This window comes from Erpetoichthys calabaricus, chromosome 12 (assembly GCF_900747795.2).
Source record: "Erpetoichthys calabaricus chromosome 12, fErpCal1.3, whole genome shotgun sequence".
In the NCBI taxonomy this organism is placed as follows: Eukaryota; Metazoa; Chordata; class Cladistia; order Polypteriformes; family Polypteridae; genus Erpetoichthys; species Erpetoichthys calabaricus.
Window position 1 is genome coordinate 17777716 of NC_041405.2, and position 21111 is coordinate 17798826.

Sequence of the window (21111 nt, forward strand, 5' to 3'; positions counted from 1 at the left end):
ACAACATCCCATTTTTTTATTGTTTTTAGAATATTGGGTCTTTGGGCTTTCTTTAAGTTCTGCTTTACCTGACTGTGTTTATTTTTTATTCAAACTTTGCTGTTGATCAAGTTTGAGGACAGAAGTTTAATGAAAGAGGGTTAAAATGTAGGAGGAAACAGGTATAATTATGCTTAGTAAAGGATATGCATTTTACACAATCATACAATATTAAAATGATTTAACTGCATATTATAACATTTTGGTTTAATTTTGAAATACTTTGTCATGAAAATGCAATTAAGGTGCATCACCATAACGTAGTTTTTTATTTTTGATATTCTGTGGGTATTCCTTTGTTTTTCAAGGCTGTGTTTTCATGTGATTGTTGGGCATTATCTGATGAAGTGAGGAATGGGGCGGGGGGAGTGGGGGGGTTAGCCATGAAGACAGACAGAGGTGAGGTTTTCGATGATAAAAGTTATGTCCAAGGCTGTCATAGTAATACAAAGAGACTGGAATAGAAATATTATATAAGGAAAACAGTATCATGCAATAGAAAAGTGAAAGATTAGTGTTTGAAATAAACCCAGAATCTTTCTTGCAAAACAGCAGTTTGACCCAACCAAGAAATCATACTTTTTGAAGTAGACCCCCTTAGGTTCGACGAGTTGGAAGGACACTGGCAGTGGGAGTTTTGTGATGTCTGATGAGACTGACCTTGTGGTTTTGTAGGGAGTGCACTGTGTAATTAGCTGATATGCTTAATTCATTCTGAATATTCATGAAATGGCCAGTAAATACATTTTAGTGCTCCTAAAGGTACAGCAAAGGATTAAAATGACATTTAGGAAGGAGAGAGTGGAATCTATTATTTATATATATATTTATATTTATATTTTTAATCTATTGTTTGGTCTACCTGAACTATGGAAGCATTTTTCATTCTAATGAAAACTGAAATTCAGCCTCATTATAGACTCCATGTTTTCATTTTCTTTGTTTTACTATTGTTTGTCGTGTTAATTGTAAAAAGCTAAAATTAAAAGCTAAAAAAATTAAAAGTGATAAACAAATTATGGTTGTGTCACAGCATGTCAACTAACGGTAGTACAGAATAGAGGTAACCACAAGATACTGCTTGATTCAATGAAATTTTAAAGCATCCTAATTTTTTACTGCCTTGCATGATTGATTTTGTTTATCGTATTCAAAGGAGGCCAATTCTACCTGGGAATGTGTTCTTTTTAGAATTGCAGCTCATAATTTGAACCAATGCATAATCCTTCTCAGTAACCGTGGTAGAGATAATAAGACCAGAAAAATAGGATAGAAACAAAAGGATATATTTATCTTGTTTTAAAGTGAAGCTCTCACTCATCATATAATATAATATAATATAATATAATATAATATAATATAATATAATATAATATAATATAATATAATATAATATAATATAATATATGTACAGACAATGACAAGCCATAGGATGATTGCATTGTCATCTTTAAGATTTGTCAGAGCAATTTCATTTGCCCCACAGTCGACATTACAACTGTGCCAGTGGGCTTCTTCCATCTGTGCCAGGTGTCTTCTGGCTCTTTGACACTCTGATAAGCTTTCATGCCCACACTTTCCACTGACCAACGCAGTGCATGGATTAAAGTCTATCCTACCATCTTAACTTATTCAATTAGCTATTTTTTTTTTGTTCTGCTTTTCAATGTTATATATAGATTTTGCTTTCTTCAAGCAGCACAGCACATTCTTTCATTATCTGCCTCTACCTGCTATAACCTAGCAGTCCAGCTGCTCAAATCACTACAAGTCCCGAAGGTCACATAGAATCTTCACATTGTCACAGCTACCTGAAAAATGTGTCTGGATTACTCCCTCAGAAAATGTATGTATGTAATAAGTATTTTAGGGAAAGCCATTGTCATAAATCACAGCATTACATATTATGTTTCAACTTTGATTACAGTGTGACATTTGTTGCCTTAAAAAGAACAAAATAATTAATTTTGAAAAATTATATATAGGATTGAATCCCAATACAATAACACATGGCAAACACCATCCAGTGTCATCGTACATTACAACATAGAGTAGTGTTAACAACAAAAATTAGTGTGTCCACAATGACAAAGTGGGGCAAAAACTCACCGAAAAGACCAAGTTATATTTTGTTTCTCAGTATTACTATGTTTGCACCACTGGAATGCACTGGATTTACTATAATGAAACTATCATATTGCAACTTTCTTGCTATTTTGCAAATGTTTCAAGCTTTACATTTTCCTACACCAGTTATAATGCTGGCTTTTATTATATAGATTGTACACCAATACCTCATTATTTCTAATCTCCCCATACAGACTCATTAAGGTTTGAATCCAAGATTCACTACCCCATCTTCTGAAACTGCACCCGAAAATGTTCAAAGCACACATATGCATCGGTGAAGACATTTAAATTGCCCTGCAGTTCATACAGGATGAAGACCACTTTACAAGCAGTCCTGTCTCAGCAGATCATAGGGCTGGTTGTGTTTCACGCTCTCATTGATAAAAAGTGTTGTGCCTATAAGTTTTTGCTATTATTTTCGCTCCACTACTTAATGAAGAAGAAGAGTGTAACTACCCCTCTACCACTGCATTTCAGTTCTTCATTTAGTAAGTAACCATTCCTTATAAACATTCATTATTTGTTTTCATTGTCTATTTAAGTTACAGTTCGTGTCCATTCCAGTGAAGAAGACAAACATAATTAGCATCCAAAAGTGCACAGCATCTTTATGTTGTTTTTTGTACTGCAGCTAACATCACATTTTTGACTCAATTAAGTGGTAGTTGGTGTTTTAGATGCTTTATATTTTTCAGAAGTCCATGGTGGATGGTTACACAGATGTTTACGAGTATCTTAGTAATATTTGGGAAAGTTTTTTAAAGGACATTGGATGTGCCTGGAATGTATTATTACATTACCAAATGTAAATATTGTAGTGTTGACTGTTTAGAAATTCTCCATCAGCCGTGTTTTCAGTAATAGATTTGGTTCTGATTGAAAGGGATAACTTCATTATGATGGCACAGGCCATTGAGTTGGTGAGCAGGTCAGTTGTGAATCTCATTGCCTCTGAGGGTGTCAGTCAGATTTTAAGATGAGACATACAGAGGATGGTGGACGACATGAGTCCCTAATGAGCTTTTGCACACAGTTTCAAATTGATTTTCATCAGAACCAAGTCATCAACCAGATGCAATGGATCACAATGTTGTGTCTTTGCAAACAGCCAAAGCTTCACACTGCAGCAGCAAATCACAGAGCCCACAGCATCCCTTAACTTTGTGTAAATTCAGCTAAGATTTTGTGGCCAGATTAATGGAGGGCTCCAGGTTTTTCTTTAAACATTTTATTTTAACTGTGAAAGAAACGCAAATGTCAGTTTGGAGAAGCTGTGTTATTTGTCTCTTACAACCAGCATGCATGAATGCAACATTAACAAACTTGTGTTAAATATTAAATGTTGTAACAGAGTGGTGATGTGGTAAAATTAGTGAGGAGGTTTACATATCTGTCTGCAAAGCCCCTTTTGCTCATAGGGTTTTATACACACGTAACTTACCAGGAAGAGCTTCAAGCAAAGTGAGTCGAAATGTAGGAAAACTTAATCCAAAGCTGCAGTGGGATGCGAAAATGAAATCCGCTGCACTGCTGATAAGTTACAATGACAATGTTTACACATTTATATATACAGCAGCTCCCTCATTCTCCACATCTGTGCACATTTTATTAGCCTTGTTCATAATATCAAGTGTAGTTTCGAGGGTCTCTAAAGTCCTACTCTCCATCACACTCCTTGATCATTTATTCCATGTGCCTATGGTTCCCTATGTGAAGAAAAACTATCTAATGTCTTTATGAAATTTACCCTCAACAAGTTTCCCACTGTGTCCCCGTTTTCTCCTCCTTTGATTTTTGCTCTACACATCAGGGCGCCATATAACCTAACATTCTGTTAGCCTTCTTAATCCTTTGCTTCCTGTGTTTGAGCCAGTCTTGTACCCACCTACATGCTGCTCATTGAATTCCCACTTGTTTTAATTTCATCACTAACCTTTCATGTGGTACCTTATCAAACATCTTCTATATGTTAAAATCAATGATTTCATATGCACCTCACTGATTGTGTGCTTTTCTTGGTTCCTCAAAGAATTCCAGTAAATTAGTGAAACACGACCTTCCCTGGCTGAACCCATGTTGGCCATTTTCTAATACTCCTGTTCTAGACATGTACTGCTCAATATTTTCATTTTCATATTTTCATTTTGTTCGCGTCAATTAACAAACAACACAAAAAAAAATTGAAGAATTTGATGACTGTGAGAGCCAAGTAAGAACTTTTCTTTCTTTGGAATTTTTCTTGCTTTACAGTAATTTCAGTGTGTATTCAGACCAAAGTGTATGTGTATGTTTATTCATTTACTTACTTATCTATTGATTTATGTATTTATTTAGGTAAAGAGCAAATGTAAAAAGCCAAATTCTCCCCTGGGGACAAATAAAGTTATATCTAAATCTAAAACACAAAATGTTGAGGCTGCAGTTGCATAGTTTCTGGCTTGATGGATTGTAGGGTCTGTGAACCCACCTTAATACTATGTGGTGCAGAATGTCAGTTCAGTACTGTGGATGGTCAATGAATAACACACAGGCCTAAACTAAATGGAGTCTTTTCTAACTCCCTTTACAGTTGCTGTATAAATGTAACAGGGGTGTATGCAAAGCAAGTGACACAATCCTGTCAGACAGGAAGATATGCCAAGTGTGTCACTGCCTGTTAGCAGATGAAGTACAATTAATTGCTTGGTACATTGAAATATTATTAACAATACAGATTATAAAGTAATTAAAACGAATAAAGGAAAATCAGTTATTCTCTATTGTCTTTGATGATAAAGGAAACCAGTGACTGTTTGCTTGCTATAATAGATAATATAAAAGATCTAGCGTAGAATGGGAATATGTAAATGAGGCGGCTCAAGCTCAAGAGTGAACAGGAATGGTAGAGAGATTTGAATGTATAATGATACAACTAGGGTGCAGCAGAGGAATTTTAAAATCACCCCATTAAACCATTTACTTAGTATAGCTATTGTCACCCATGTGTATCAGAGGAACACCCTCTCAGCTCTGCACAGGTATGCAATACTCCATTAGAGAGACAGGCACGTCTTCTTTATCCTCCTCTACCGCAGTCAGAAGATGCCCTTTTCTCCTAGCCTCCTTTTGTTTCCATTTTTGTGATATTGAGCACTGAATTTCGATTTATTTAGTAGAAAATTAAAAGGTTTAACCCTGTTGGTACCCCAATACTTTTTGGACTCTGCATGAAATTATTCACCCATCCACACTATAAACTCAGGAGGAGAGTTACAGAGAGAATACTCCTTCCTAGAATGTTTTGTGAATGGGATCGCTTTTGAAAATGCAGAAGACTGTCTGCTTTATTAAAGACAATACAAGCTAACCAATCAGAAATAGGAAGAGGCTGATCCTGGCAGTCATGTGGGGCCATCTTAACAGCATCATAGGCACCCGGATAAGTAGGAGCCCCTGTTTTGACAGCAAACAGAAACATAAACAGGCATCAGAAACATTGAGGGCCCTGGCCAGTGCCCATACACTAAGACTTTCCCCAACCGATTTCCTCCAAGACAGAAGTACAGAAGCTGGCAGCTGTAGATGATAGGCAGGAAACAACACTGGATGGGATGCAAGTCCATCTGTATAAAACCAACTGTGAAAAATCCAACATCTTTATATATTGTATCTGTAGGAATATAATTCTTAAATGAGCACAAGGTTAAAAAAACTTTTTATATGTTTTTTTCAATGTTGTTTCCTTTTTTTAATTATTATTACATTTCAGTCTGATTTTCAAACTCAAGATTATTCATTTCTTCTCCTGGTAGCCACATATGTGCACAATAGTTGACTTTGTCGTCATATGATCTGATGGCCTCTTTGGATGAAGCACAAATTGGACAGACCTGGAAGGCTCAAATGTGTTAGCAGATGTATCTGTTAGAAGGAGTTCAGTTTTCAGCATTAGAACAAGTGCTGGTGAATATTGACAGAGGTCAGGGGCACAATGTCTGAATGGACCATATTGAAGTTCAGAGGTAATGCAGATAACTGCAGGACATCACGGGCAATAAACAACAACCGTACACTAGGACTGAGCGGTGGACAGCCATGGTGAGTGAAGCTGTTAAGGTAAAGAAAGAGATCTTTGTGAAGTGTTAGCAGAAAGGTCTGCAATCTGGTGGACTGGGAAGCTATCGAGCAGTTTCCCAGTCCACCAGAATATCTTTGATCTGGAAGGAAGGAGATGATACATCAAAATTCCAAGAAACAGCGATCCACATTCAAAGGAGGTTGATTTGGTACAGTGAGGAAATGACCAGAATGGATTCACAAACAAAAGAATCATTATTAAATAGAGAACAATCTACTCAAAAATAAGCAAATTCATTAAGCAAGGTAAGTTAGATATCACTTAAAATGCCCCAAAATGTGAAGTTCAATACCTTCTATCATGTCTATACATTAGCTTTGTAGTGCACTACTGATACAAATCTCCAAATAAAAGACAGTTAGTTCTACAGAGCAGCAGTATAAACATCACATGCTTCTTCTACTCATTGCCATACCTGCATTTTTAAATGTCCTACTGTATAACTCACGCCAATTTGGTTTTGTATTTTTACAGCCTCATTCTGCCCAGGGAGGACTGGCACCTGTCCTGGTCGGTTTCTATTCTTCTCCCACAACTGCCACAATAAGCTTTACCCCCCATGTTCTAGAACTGGATTAAGTTGGTCTGATTTGTCCTTCTTTATTATTAGCTTGGCCTGTCTTACCAGTTCCACTTACATAGCTTACGTGGTTTGAATTAAATACAGTATGGTGCAGATCTCCTTTGAATGTTTTACCTAAGAGTAGTAATACAGTGTTTCACTTTTCTCTTTCTTTTTGGAGTTGATGTCATCTTAGAGTAACATTTTAAAACTCACTAATAAATCATTCTTCAATTGATTCCTGTGCACATTAACAAGAGACATTTTTCATTTCACTTATCATAACAAGTAGTAGAAATTACTGGAAATGCAGAAACATTTATAAGACGGCTAAATTAAAAAAAGAAAATTTTATTCAAATTAAAAGTATCACATTGTATGAAAAGTTAAAAAAAATCAAGAATTGCTACCTTTGAAAGCATTGTGGCCAGTCAGTTTCATGTGATCTCAGGTAATCAGATTACTGATCGCTGGGTCAGAGGAGTGAAGGCCATCAGTGCTACACTTTCACATTTTACTAATAGTCCTGCTAACACTGGAAAAGAATTAAATGAGCTGATTATTGGCAGTGAACATGACAATTATGTATCATACAAGATCTCTTTATACATCTTACTTTCAGTTTCCTTATTGATTGTTTTACATTTATCTTTTCATTTTGAAAGGTTGCTTCTCATCTCCAATGGCTGCTTGATCTCAGTCCTTTGGCTGCCATTCTTTACCAGTTAGGAAATTTCCTAAACAGTCTGTAAGTTAGCAGAACAGACAACTCCATCAAACTCATCTTTAAAAACTCTCCCTGTAACTATAAAAAAAGCAATAGTTAGTTAATATTGAAATTCTTATTACTTTCTTTTTCTTTCAAAAAATTAACAGATTTTTCAGCTTTTTCAGCACTGAGGCACTAAAAGTGCTTTATGTGATTTTGGACAGATTATGACTATAACTGTAATCTGATCAACTATATTCTTTATATATATACTGTACATAGATTGCTAGCAATATTGTTAGATATATAAATATGTCTGTCAAACTAAGTTTAGTTGACAGATTTCATATTTGTTGATTTCTTCATTCATTTTATTTTCTTCTCTTGCTTCTTTTAATGTCTTGTGTGCCTGAAGTCATGAAGAAGGAGTCAAAGGGTCCAGACATTTGGAATCATCTTTACTATTGGTCCCCTTATAAAGGTCTGTCTATTTCTCTTTGTTACTAGGAGGAATAACAAAGAAGAGTGCAGTCTGAAATTTTATTTAACTTCATGTTTCCATGCTTTTACTGTATGTATCCTGGACTATCTAACATTCTTTTAAAAAGTTTTACTATTTTAAACTAAATATGGATATCTGAGTTGGGGTTTTTAATGTGATTTTTTTTCTGCTTTTGTTACAGTTTTAGTTATTGAAGTTGTTTCCTCATTCAAAACTGGTAATACACAGGAGATGTTCTTAAATGAACTTACCAAAAAACTAAAGAATCATAAAATTACAATAAAGGTGGCCCAGCTTGACAATGATTCCAAAAATCTGGTTCTACTTTTTTGTCCAGTAGTCTCAAGAATTGGAACTGACATTGGTGTGACACTAAAGAAAGTTTCAAGTAAGTGACATAAAATCACAGAATTATAATGAAATAAAAATCTTATGCATGTTTAGGACAAGGATCTCAATAATATATTTAGTTATATACACTACATCCATCCAGTTTCCAACCCTCTGAATCCGAACACAGGGTCACGGGGGTCTGCTGGAGCCAATCCCAGCCAACACAGGGCACAAGGCAGGGAACCAATCCTGGGCAGGGTGCCAACCCACCGCAGGATATACACTACAGTGCTGATTATTAATGGTTGTGAAGGCAAGTGGGCACCAGAGAGTCCCAAATTCCAATATGAACACACCAAGACAGTCCCAGGTTTAAATAAATGGAGTTTTATTACCCAGCACCTGACAAATGAACCACAGACATAATTATCTATCCTCTAGTTGTCTTCTCCTCTTTCCCATGTTCTGTCCTCCTCCCAGCTCTGACTTGCCTGGACAAGGGAGTGCAGTCTCTTTTAATGAGGACCCAGGAGTTCCTCCGGTGCCACGGCTGTTGCCCATTGGAAGCACTTCTGGGTCACACGGAAGTCCCACATATCAGGAAGTGTATCCGCAGCACCCTCTTGTGGCACTCACAGACCCTAGCAGGACTGCACTGCCAGACTGCAATTCCTGGCATTCCCTACTGATCCCCAAATGGGTGCAGAAATCGAGAGCCACTGCCATCTAGTGACTCGGGGGAATAAACACCCACAGAGACAGTTCTTCACTGTCCTTCCCTTTCTTCCTGGCGAGGAAAGGTCCTAGAAATATGTTAAGTTGGGACGCCTGTGAATCTGCCTGGGGCTTCCCGCATGGGCAAGAATTTTTTTTCTGGATGGGATGTCCGTCCCATCATCCCGAGAAGTCATTTTCAGGTCTGGCACCTTTCTCTCCCTTGATCAAGACATCTGTCTGTCCTCTAGAAGCCTCCCATCTGGGTAAAAATGCATCCCCTCTCCTGATCAGGATGACCATCCATCCTGTATAACACTTACAGGTTATAGAAGAGAACCAAACTCAAAAAACATGCTATAAAATTTTTCAGTATTAATATGATATGCGGTATTATTTTTTCCCTTTTATACTGTATATTCGCCACCCCCTTTGAAAAATATAGTAGATTTGCATACATGCATACTGTACACACAAACACACACACACAAATATATATATATATATATATATATATATATATATATATATATATATATATATATTGCACCATGGGTGGCACGGTGGCGCAGTGGTAGTGGTGCTGCCTCGCAGTTAGGAGACTCGGGTTCGCTTCCCAGGTCCTCCCTGCATGGAGTTTGCATGTTCTCCCCATGTCTGCATGGGTTTCCTCCCACAGCCCAAAGACATGCAGGTTAAGTGAATTGGCGATCCTAAATTGTCCCTGGTGTGTGCTTGGTGTGTGTGTATGTGCATGCCCTGCGGTGGGCGGGCACCCTGCCCAGGGTTTGTTTCCTGCCTTGCGCCCTTTGTTGGCTGGGATTGGCTCCAGCAGACCCCCATGACCCTGTATTAGCATATAGCGGGCTGGACGATGACTGACTGACTGACATATATTATTATATATTAAGTAATGTAGTATTGTAAGGGCGGCATGGTGGCGCAGTGGTAGCGCTGCTGCCTCGCAGTTAGGAGACCTGGGCTCGCTTCCTGGGTCCTACCTGCATGGAGTTTGCATGTTCTCCCCGTATCTGCGTTGGTTTCCTCCGGGTACTCCAGTTTCCTCCCACAGTCCAAAGACATGCAGCTTAGTTGGATTGGCAATTCTAAATTGGCCCTAGTGTGTGCTTGGTGTGTGGGTGTGTTTGTGTGTGTCCTGCAGTGGGTTGGCACCCTGCCCGGGATTGGTTCCTGCCTTGTGCCCTATGTTGGCTGGGATTGGCTCCAGCAGACCCCCGTGACCCTGTGTTTGGATTCAGCGGGTTGGAAAATGGATGGATGGATGGATGGATGGATAATGCACCATCCACAATTATTGGCACCCCTGGTTAAGATGTGTTCATAGACTTCTAATAAATTCTTTTTTTTCCCAAAAAATGTAGGCTCATAACACAAATCCAACCTTTAATTGAAGTACATTTATTCATTGGGGAATAAAATCCCATATTAAAAAATACATATTTTACATGAAATCATGTGTGCCAAAATTATTGGCACCCCTGCTGTTAATATTTCAACCCCCTTTTGCCAACAAGACAGCACTGAATCTTCTCCTGTAACATTTCACAAAGTTGGAAAAAACAGAGAGAGGGATTTTTGGCCATCCATCTTTGCACAATCTTTCTAGATCGTCCGGAGTCCTGGGTCCTCTCTTATGCACTCTCCTCTTCAGCTCACCCCACAGGTTTTCAATGGGATTGAGGTCTGGGGACTGAGATGGCCTTGGGATGAGCTTGAATTTGTGTCTGCTGAGCCATTCTTGTGTAGATTTTGCCATATGTTTAGGGTCATTATCCTGCTGGAAGACCCAATGATGACCCATCTTCAGCTTTTTGGCAGATACCACCAGATTTTGATTTAAAATGTTCTGGTATTTGAAGGAGTTCATCATGCCATGCACCCTAACAAGGTTCTCAGGGCCTTTGGAAGATAAACTGCCCCACAGCATCACAGATCCTCCACCATACTTTACAGTGGGCACAAGGTGGTTTTCCGCGTACTCATTCTTGGATTCACACCAGACCCACTTAGAATGTTTGTTGCCAAAAAGCTCAATTTTAGTCTCATCTGACCAAAGCACATGGTCCCATTTGAAGCCCCAGTACCGCTTAGCAAACTCCAGACGTTTACGTTTGTGATTGTAGGTGAGAAAAGGCTTTTTCCTTGCATGTCTCCCAAACAGCTTGTTGCCATGGAGATAGCATCTTATGGTTGTCATGGAGACTTTCTGACCCCCAGCATACCACTCTTTGGTGCAGTTCTCTAACAGTGAGCTTTGGAGAATTTTTACTTTTCTTACCATCCTCCTCACTGTGCGTGGTGACAAGATAAACGTGGGTCCTCGTCCAGCCTTGTTTGTCACTGTTCCCATTGTTTTACACTTCTTTATAATTCCTCTGACTGTAGATACAGGCTGGTTTAGGCGAGTAGAATTACCTGACTTATGAAGGTCGACACACGTCTGCCTTACTTGAACGGCATGTTCTCTTGTCTTTCCCATGTTGAAGAGTGGCTAAGAGCAATAGCACTCTGTGTCACCTCATATTTATACCCCAGGGACACAGGAAGTCATTAATTACTAATTAAAAGTTCCAATTTACTCTGATCAACTTTACAAATTAAACTAGAAATTACAAAACTGCTTCAATTACATTTATTTTATAGGAATTGTTAGGGGTGCCGATAATTGTGGCACACATGATTTCATGTAAAAAATGTATTTCTTAATGTGGGATTTTTTTCCCAGTGACTAAATGTACTTCAATTAAAGGTTGGATATTTCTCTTTTTTGTGTTGTGAGCCAATATTTTTTGGGAAAAAAAATGAATTTATTAGAAACCTAAGAACACATCTTAACCATGGGTGCCAATAATTGTGGAGGGCACAATAAATATTGTGCCTGTGGAGTTTAAAGGCCTAGTGATAGTTTAATATGAAGATCAAGGTGCACGCTATCGGCATTTTCTTAGCTGATTCTGTAAATAAAACAACCTTTCTTCTAAAACATTTAATTTTTATTGTAACCAAAACAGCTGTAGCTCAGAAATTAGTGAAACTGGGCACACACTAAAATTGCATTGTATATTTTTCAAATATGCTTTTTTTTCTTTACACTGTCATTTTTAATGAACACTAATAGAAAACTGAATGATTATCCTTTTGCCAACCATGGGTCCTTCTAACTATATTACTTAATAATAATTCTTTACATTAATATTGAGCTTCTCTCATTACTCAAAGCACTTTACATAATCAGTGGGGTCCACTTCAGCCATCATTAATGTGCAGCATCCACCTGGAAAATGCTACAGCAGCCATTTCTATACCAGTATGCTCACCACATATGAGCCATTAAGTGGTGAAGTGGTGAGAGATAGTTACCAATTAGAGACAGGAGATGATTAGGGGGCCAGAATGATCAGGCAATGGTGGGCAATTTAGCCAGGACATCGGGATACACCCTGCTTTGTACAAAGGACACCCAGAGATCTTTAATGACAAGAGAGAGTCAGGACCTCGGTTTTATGTCTAATCCAAAGCCATTTTTACCTCCCAGCATCGCCATCACTGCACTGGGGCATTGGGATCCACACAAAGACCACAAGGTAAGCGCCCCCTGATGCTCCCAACACCTTCCCCAGTACCAACCCAAGCTTGTCCTAGATCAGGGGTGGGCAGTGTCGGTGTTGGAGGGCCGCAGTGGGTACAGGTTTTTGTTCCAACCCAATTTCCTAATTAGAAACCAATGACAGCCAATCTCAGACCTCCTTTAATTTGATGGCTTGTTAGTCTGCAATGGTAGCTTCTTATATCGTAGATTTTTTTTCTTTTCCATGGATATCATTCAAATGATTTGAAGCCTAAAACAGATCATTTTCAGTCTGTCACATTTTTTTCTTCAGTATTTAATTAAACCAAATATTGTAAGATGAATCTACAGAGGTGTAAATGGAAACAAGTTAGATGGAGAAATGCTGGCTCCTTTGTCATTTACATCTTATTGCTAATAAGGAGCCATTAAAACAGTAAATGCAGACATTTAACACTGAAATAAGTAACTAAGGGTGAGACCACTAAAATGAAGCATCAGAATGTCATTTTTGCCATAAGTGCTTCATCAGCAATAATCGACTTATCATTAAGAGTTTGGTTTGAAACAAAAACCTGTAGCTACCGTGGCCCTCCAGGACCGACATTGCCTACCCTTGTCCTAGATGGTCTCCCATCCAAGTACTTGCTGAGTCTGAACATGCTTAGCTTCAGGTGGATGATCTCTTCTATGGTTAACCTATCTCTGTTATTGTATATATTTAAATTTCCATCTTGTCTTACATAAAAGTGTCATCAGAACTAACCTTTTTTTTCCTGAATTTGAGTAATCAAGGTAGTACATCAATTAAAATTAGTATGGCCCTGTGCACGAATGTGGAGGTGCTCCTCATTTTTTGAACAAACCATTAAGACAAGTAGATGAAGCAGAAATCTTGAGAATGTTTAAGAAGCGTCTGCCATATTGGGGCAGCTCAGCTATTAGCGCAACAAGCAAACTTCATGGACTGAATGGTCTCCTCTCATTTATCAAATTTCTTAAGTTCTGATAATCAATTTAGTTTTTTTATTATGTCATGTTCTCTCTTGCAGTCTGTGATTTACAACAGAAACTTGACAGATTGTGTGCAAGTCCCGGGCTCTTATCCTTTTGTTAGTAATAGAATATTTAGTGACGTGTTAGTAAAGGGACATTGAAAGTCCCTGTGAGGCAGTGGCATGTCTGCATTAAGGGCCTCCTCCAGCAGATGGCACTGTTGTCCAATAAATAAATAAATAAATAATGTGCCTCAATAATTTAACTTAGCATGATAGCATCAAACTCATCTTATTGGTCATAATCATATTTGTCTAATTTTACATGATACGCTCAGTGCAGTTTCTTATGCAGAACAATATTTAATTTTTGGAGTATGTGAAATTTTCTTTGTGCCTGGAACCGGGACCCTGATTTTCCTTTGCCTGGCCAGACCCTCAGACCCTGCACTGCTCTCCTCTTCATTTTTGCTTAGGGGTGCGTATTTAAAACCTGAATGTTTCAGTTCCACATGGGAGTTTGAAGGCTACAGTCCTTTTAAATGACCCATTGGTTGATTTTTATGTTCTTTGTTTAAACAAACTAATATTAGATAAAGTAGAAACCTTGAAAACTTTGAGAATTTATACCATACCTTAAGTCATCATCATTAATTGTGTTTTTTGTTTTGTGATCAAATTTTTATTAAACATTTGACAAGACATATAATACAAGGGATCTGACCATCAAGACTAAACATAAATAATATAAAAAGTAAGGTATCACTTCCAGTTAGCAGAAATAGCCTAAAAGTTGACAGAAATCTACGTTTTGTACCTAATACTTGTATGCAAAATTTGGTTCACCTAAGTGAAAGCGAACTCAAGTTATCGTGTTTACATACTTGGACACACACACACACACACACACACACACACACACACACACAGACATAATTACAAAAATAATATTTTCGGATTGGGGGAGTTCTAAAACATTGAGATTCATCAAAATCTCGACATCTAATTTTTGTATGATTACAATACTTTCTCCATACTTTGCATATGATAAAGTAAAAATAAGGAGCAAATCAATATACAGAAAAAAATATTCAAAATACCGTGTAATGACCAACATCAACCCTTACCCTGCAGCCCCTTAAGATAACAGCCATTTCTTATTTTAGTGTTGATTGTTTGATGTTGATACTAAGATATCTTTAAATTCTGACTTTTAGTAATTATATTGTATGAAAAACATTACGTTGATAGATCTTCAACTTGCATGATGTTATAATTGCATCATTTGGCTGACATTTTATCACCACTGGTGCTGGTAGTCCATACTGTACATTGTGATACCAAATGGTTTTTGCTTTTCCCTGCATGTGAGGTTTTTTAGACGCTGTCTCCTTCTTCACTCCATCTCACTCCTGCTCACTTGGGGTCAGAGGTAACACTGTCTGCACTCACGTACCCCAAGTCCAATCCAAGCCAGGATCCTTGCCAAGTTTCAATGGCGTCCATGTGCTGAGGCCTATGGGTTTAGGTAGTGGTGGGGGTCTCGTACATGCTGGTCGATATATTTTTTTTATTGTCTCTCATGCACTCTCTAAACCTTCTTCTCAAGATGCCTCCACTCCATTTGTCACTATCCCTCAGGTCCCACCAGAATTTTCATTCCAAAAACACCACCGCTGTGAAGATCAAATTCTCTTGTCATTTAAAATGTACCTGATGCACGTCAATGTTCTGGTGTTTATGTTGTTTTATTTTAAAGTTTAAAGGCTTTAAGCTCAGTCTCATCTTTTAGGCACACTACATGATCCACTGGTGAGATAAATGGATTTACAACCTAAATGAAATGCGAAGTATCAGTTATTGTTCTTAATTAATATGTAGAAATTGAAGAATTTGATTAAAAAACACAAATATTTTGCTCAAATATTAAATGATGTTTTCAGTTCTTTTTTGCTCTTAGTTGGTGTTTAGAGGAGGTCATGTAGTTATCTACACACAGCAGTCCACAGTCTTAAAGTTTCTGTTTGTTTCTACTATGAAATGTTTGATCTTCATAGTGCAGCTTCTGCTTTTCTACGTCAGCTTTTAGAAATCAGTATGGACGGATTACTTAAAAATTCATAAACATTATTACAGTTAATGCAAACTATTCTATTTAAGAGTTGATTCAATATTATTTTCTTTGTTTACAGGTAATAAGAAGATCATTCTGGTTGTTATGCATCACACCCCTAAACCTGAGTATAGAGTGGCAGACAGCAGCAGATTAGTGGAACAGGAAAATGTGGTGTTGACAGTCGACTATCTGTTCCATGAAACTATTGGCTTACTCAATTGTAACTTAAATAATGAGAGTTCACAGAAACTTTTAAATTTTATATGTTCTTTTATGCGAACAAAATAGAATTAAGCGTTATTATCTAGAGAAATGCCATTTTCATGGCATCATTTAATCATACAATATGTACGGCCACATTGCCTATTGACTCTGTGTGACTTAATTTATTCCAATTAGACATCTCACTCTGCAGGTCCTGAATTAAGTGTGTCCTTTGTAGAGTGGTGTGATGGTTTTGTAAATTACTTCTAGAGAGGAAAGAAGGAATAACAGAGAGAAAAGTCTCATGAAATGTACTTTGTGTCATTAAATACTTGGATATGTTTTTCATTTTATTGTATTCTCAAATGGAAAATGAATGTATTCCTTTTGGACTTGTACAAAAATAAACCAAATATCAGACTTTAAACTAACTTCTACAGGTCATTCTAAACTAATTATAAATAGCGCAGAATGGGGAGGGTGAGATGGGGTGGGGGTCTGTCAACACTACTTATGCCAAGTAATAAACCCCTGTGCTGTGACACACCTAAACAGAGCTCAGTGCAGTTGACATTACAAGTCAGATAAAAGTCTGAGCACAAATCTTAATAGAAGCTCCACTTTGACTACAAAGATACTGAACTGTTTAATTGGTGATTGGAGGTCTGAGGTGAGAACAGACATCTTCTACTGCTGCAGATTCTCTTCTCTTAGCTTGGTTTGCAATATCATCTCCAAACACAAGATGAAGTAGAGAGCTGTGAGACAAATCAAACACGCGCCTGCTTTCACTTGGGCCTTTCTGTTGACCAGCCACAATAATCACATTACTGAGTAAGTCCTCGTGTAGCAACAGTATACACAATATAGGGACCTGTTTAGGTAAAAGTGTCTTACATTCCTGCTGTGCTACTGTTCAGCTTTGTAGTAAGAGAAATATTTAAAAGGGAATATAAATAGAAATAGCAGTTTAAGATAAACCCAAAGAAGAATTTATATTTTGATAGTCATGGAACATGCAGGTCATGAATATGTTCCTGAGCAACATTACATTTTGTCCATTAATAGTATGCATTGTATATTTCCTCTTCTTTATCCTTCCCACTGTGACAGTCACAGTGTTGGGGTCTCCTGTTCTCTCCACCTTTTCCATTTCATTGTGTAATTTAAGAATTTCGTTTTAGCTGCTGCACTGCACTTATGTGTTTGCTTGCACCAATCTGACTGTCACCATCGTATATCAGGATGGGCACAAGAACAGAGCTGAACAGTGGATTTGAGTCTCCTGACTCACCTCTCCTAACAAGCACTGTGTCACTTGCTCCATGCAGCTCCTTGCTATTACATACCACTATTACTCGTTCATCTACAGCTCTACCTTTGTACTGATTTTCGTGACTTTACTTTTCTTTGTATTCAGTTCCATTTCCAGTTCTGTACATTACTTCATCCAGACTGTCACTGTTTCTTGTAGTTGTCACTTGAATCTGTTATTAACATTATATCATCAGAGAATGACAATCCTTGCATTTAAATTGGATTTATATTCCAATTAGCAATCCTTGTCTTTTTAGTCCTTTGCTTACTCTTCTTCAGAATTACTCCCATATTAATGATAAAAAGGATTTGATTTAATGAGTGTCTTTACTGAAATCTATCCTTCATCTAAAATGTATCTGAAGTTTCTCCTGCTATTCTAGTGACTCTTTTCATTCTCCCTTTTAAACTCCTGATTACCCTGAAAAGGTTTGTTGTTAAGACACCATGAGATTGACAGAACTTCTTCATAATACTGATGAGTGTCATCTCTCCTAAACAAAGTATGGCTCTACAAGTCAGCGTCTCTTCATCATCCTTGTCTCAGTTACCAGGCTATGTTTATGTTTATACTATGGTTATGTTAGTAATTTGGAAATATGAAGGTAAGTTACCAGCACCATAACTGTTACCCTCCTGCTAAGGCAGAAACCCCTAAAACAAAACATGAAGGCCCAAAGGCAGCGAGGGGAACCACCAGGACCTCTGCAATTGGACTAGTCAGTCACTCCGGTTGTATAAGATGGTTCAGTGTAAAGATAATATACTTTTAACAGGAGAGATTAATAATACAAAGTGTGATGCCCAGGTTGTTCACAGCTGGCATTACTTTTTTGAACATTTTTCACAATGATAGTCATAAACTGAGATGGATTTGCGTCAATGAGAACACACAATGACGAGTGTTGGTGCAACAGTGCGCTGTGCCATTTTATTTAACAAAACAGTGTCCAAATCAAATCATGTCCAGTGAAGTTGATCTAATAAATAGTTCCAATAAGCTTCTAGCATGTTCAGGTGGGGACAAGACATTGGCAAAGACGGTCCTCTCCTGAGTCCCATGCTGGCCACTATCCCTTGATGCTGAACTCAACTCCATCTATCCTATGCACATCTTGCCATTCACAGGATCCCTTCTTCTTCTTCTTTTGGCTGATCCCATTAGGGGTTGCCACAACTGATCATCTTGTTCCATATCTTCCTGTCCTCTTCATCTTGCTCTGTCACACCCATCATCTACATGTCCTCTCTCACCACATCCATAAACCTTCTCTTAAACCTTCCTCTTTTACTCTTGACTGGCAACTCTATCCTTAGCATCCTTTTCCCAGTACATCCAGCATCTCTTCTCTGCACATGTCCAAACCAACGCAATCTCGCCTTTCTGACTTTGTCTGCAAATCGTCCAACCTGACCTGACCCTCTAATGTCCTCATTTCTAATCCTACCCATTCTTGTCACACCCAATGCAAATCTTAGCATCTTTAACTCTGCCACCTCCAGCTCTGTCTCCTGCTTTCTGGTCAGTGCCACCATCTCCAACCCATATAACATAGCTGGTCTCATTACTGTCCTGTACAACTTCCCTTTCACTCTTGCTGATACCCGTCTGTCACAAATCACTCCTGACACTCTTCTCCACCCATTCTACCCTGCCTGCACTCTCTTTTTCACCTCTCTTCCACAATCCCCATTACTCTGTACTGTTGATCCCAAGTATTTAAACTCATCCACCTTCACAAACTCTACTCCCTGCATCATCCTCACCATTCCACTGACCTCCCTCTCATTTACACACATGTATTCTGTCTTGTTCCTACTGACCTTCATTCCTCTCCTCTCTAGAGCATATTTCCACATCTCCAGGGTCTCCTCAACCTGCTCCCTATTGTCGCTACAGATCACAATGTCATCAGCAAACATCATAGTCCACAGGGACTCCTGTCTAATCTTGTCTGTCAACCTGTCCATCACCATTGTAAATAAGAAAGGGCTCAGAGCAAATCCCTGATGTAATCCCACCTCCACCTTGAATGTATCTCTCACTCCTACCGCAGACCTCACCACCGTCACACTTCCCTCGTACATATCCTGTACAACTCTTATGTACTTCTCTGCCACTCCCGACTTCCTCATACAATACCACAGCTCATCTCGAGGCACCCTGTCATATGCTTTCTCCAGGTCCACAAATACACAGTGCAGCTCCTTCTGGCCTTCTCTATACTTCTCCATTAACACCCTCACAGCAAACATCACATCTGTGGTGGTCTTTCTTGGCATGAAGCCATACTGCTGCTCACTAATCAGCACCTCACTTCATAACCTAGCTTCCAGTACTCTTTCCCATAACTTCATGCTGTGGCTCATCAATTTTATCCCCCTATAGTTACTACAGTCCACAGGATCCCTAGGAGCCTCATAATTGCTCCGGCTCTCCACTGCACAGTCGGACTGATGCGGACCTCCTCTGGAGTGCCGGTTCTCACGCAGTACCATTACAGGGTTTATCCTCACCACTTCTCTGCCCACTTTCAGCAGAGACTCCAACTCGATTCTGCTCTCTGTTCTCTTCATCATACTTCCTCAATTTTGTCCTTCTCCTTTCTTTCTTTCATTTTCTATGAAGTCATTACATTGTAGTTTCAGTTCAAACTATCAGTTTTTGAAATACAGAAAATGAACATGCATGGAGTTACTTTGTATGACATGTTTTCTGTTCAAACTCACTTTCTGTGAAGTATGAAAACCAGTTGTTAAAAGTGACTAATTGCATTTGCTCTCATTACTGTACTTAAGTAGATTATGCAGATAATGGAATTTTTTAAATTGTAGCTGTAATTTTTGAATGCAAATATTTTTACTTTATTAAAAGTGTATTTTTTATAATAATTCCACATTGTTACATTTTAATGGCAGGTTGTTACAAAGTACAATTGTTAGGCTGTGTTCCAAATCCACAGAGGTGACAGTGGCCATTTAATACAAACGAGAGCGTAATAATGTTTGTGGTAGTAGGTCACCAACTGGGAGCATGAAGTTTTTAATTAAACGATGCAATGGCCAAGCAGTTTTCTCTGGAGCAGCAAGTGAATGCATGTCAGTGTATCACAGTTTAACAGTCAAGAGCATTCACCAAGAACTGAGTGTGTGCTGCAGAATTTCCCATCTTAAATTGGGTCCGGAGTGAAATTCAGTTTCTGCTGTGATATTGATATACTTGTGCAAAGGAGGACATAACAGAAAGCATATAGCAGAAGCAATGATACTCTTCAAAAACAAGTTATTGTACATACTGGTCACATTTTGAACTACTGATCAATCTTAAGGGTAAAGACAAAGATTTCTTCATTATGAGGTGTAAGCTGTATCTCAGAAAAGTAAGAATAAGAAGTCACCTGCATAGAAGACCTCTCTATGAGATCCACAAAATTCCCTGCAAGTAAGCTGATTTTTAAACTAGTAGTGCGAAAATAATATGGTATGAATTATAAAAATCATAGTTGGTGGTATGGAAAAATATTACAGTGAAATTCTAATTACCACTTACTCCTGAAACAGAAGCAATGCCTAGTTGTTCTAAAGAATAAGCTAGGATAAAAAATGGTATTATTTTTAAAAAGATGTCCCCTTAAGTGTGTCATACATATGTGAAGTGCATTTGGCATACACAGTATTTTTTAAACATGCATAATGTTTTTTTGTTAGTAGTAATTGTCCAGTTAAGAATATGGGCGCACGTAAAGTTTTTCACTTCACCATTTCAGCAAGACTACTGTGAAAA

The 21111-nt window shown here is 38.1% G+C and overlaps 2 protein-coding genes and 1 long non-coding RNA gene across 6 annotated transcripts in view; 2 read left to right on the forward strand and 1 right to left on the reverse strand.

Annotated features, from left to right (window-relative positions):
- The window catches only part of LOC114662319 (AF4/FMR2 family member 4-like), a 154098-nt gene extending 137661 nt beyond the window's left edge, over positions 1-16437 (forward strand). Inside the window, exons 16-18 of one of the 3 annotated variants that reach the window (XM_051934426.1) lie at positions 7973-8038; positions 8241-8447; positions 15883-16437. In XM_051934426.1, coding sequence (XP_051790386.1) covers positions 7973-8038; positions 8241-8447; positions 15883-16094 — 485 coding nt within the window. In that variant the 3' untranslated portion in view covers positions 16095-16437. The remainder of the gene's footprint in view (positions 1-7972; positions 8039-8240; positions 8448-15882) is intronic. The other 2 variants (XR_007936341.1, XM_051934425.1) reach the window with 2 other exon arrangements.
- The window catches only part of LOC114662964 (E3 ubiquitin/ISG15 ligase TRIM25-like), a 127190-nt gene that overhangs the window by 72150 nt on the left and 33929 nt on the right, over positions 1-21111 (forward strand). The window lies entirely within an intron of this gene.
- Positions 1-21111, reverse strand: part of LOC127529760 (uncharacterized) — a 97031-nt gene that overhangs the window by 72057 nt on the left and 3863 nt on the right. The gene's annotated exons all lie outside the window — the stretch shown is intronic.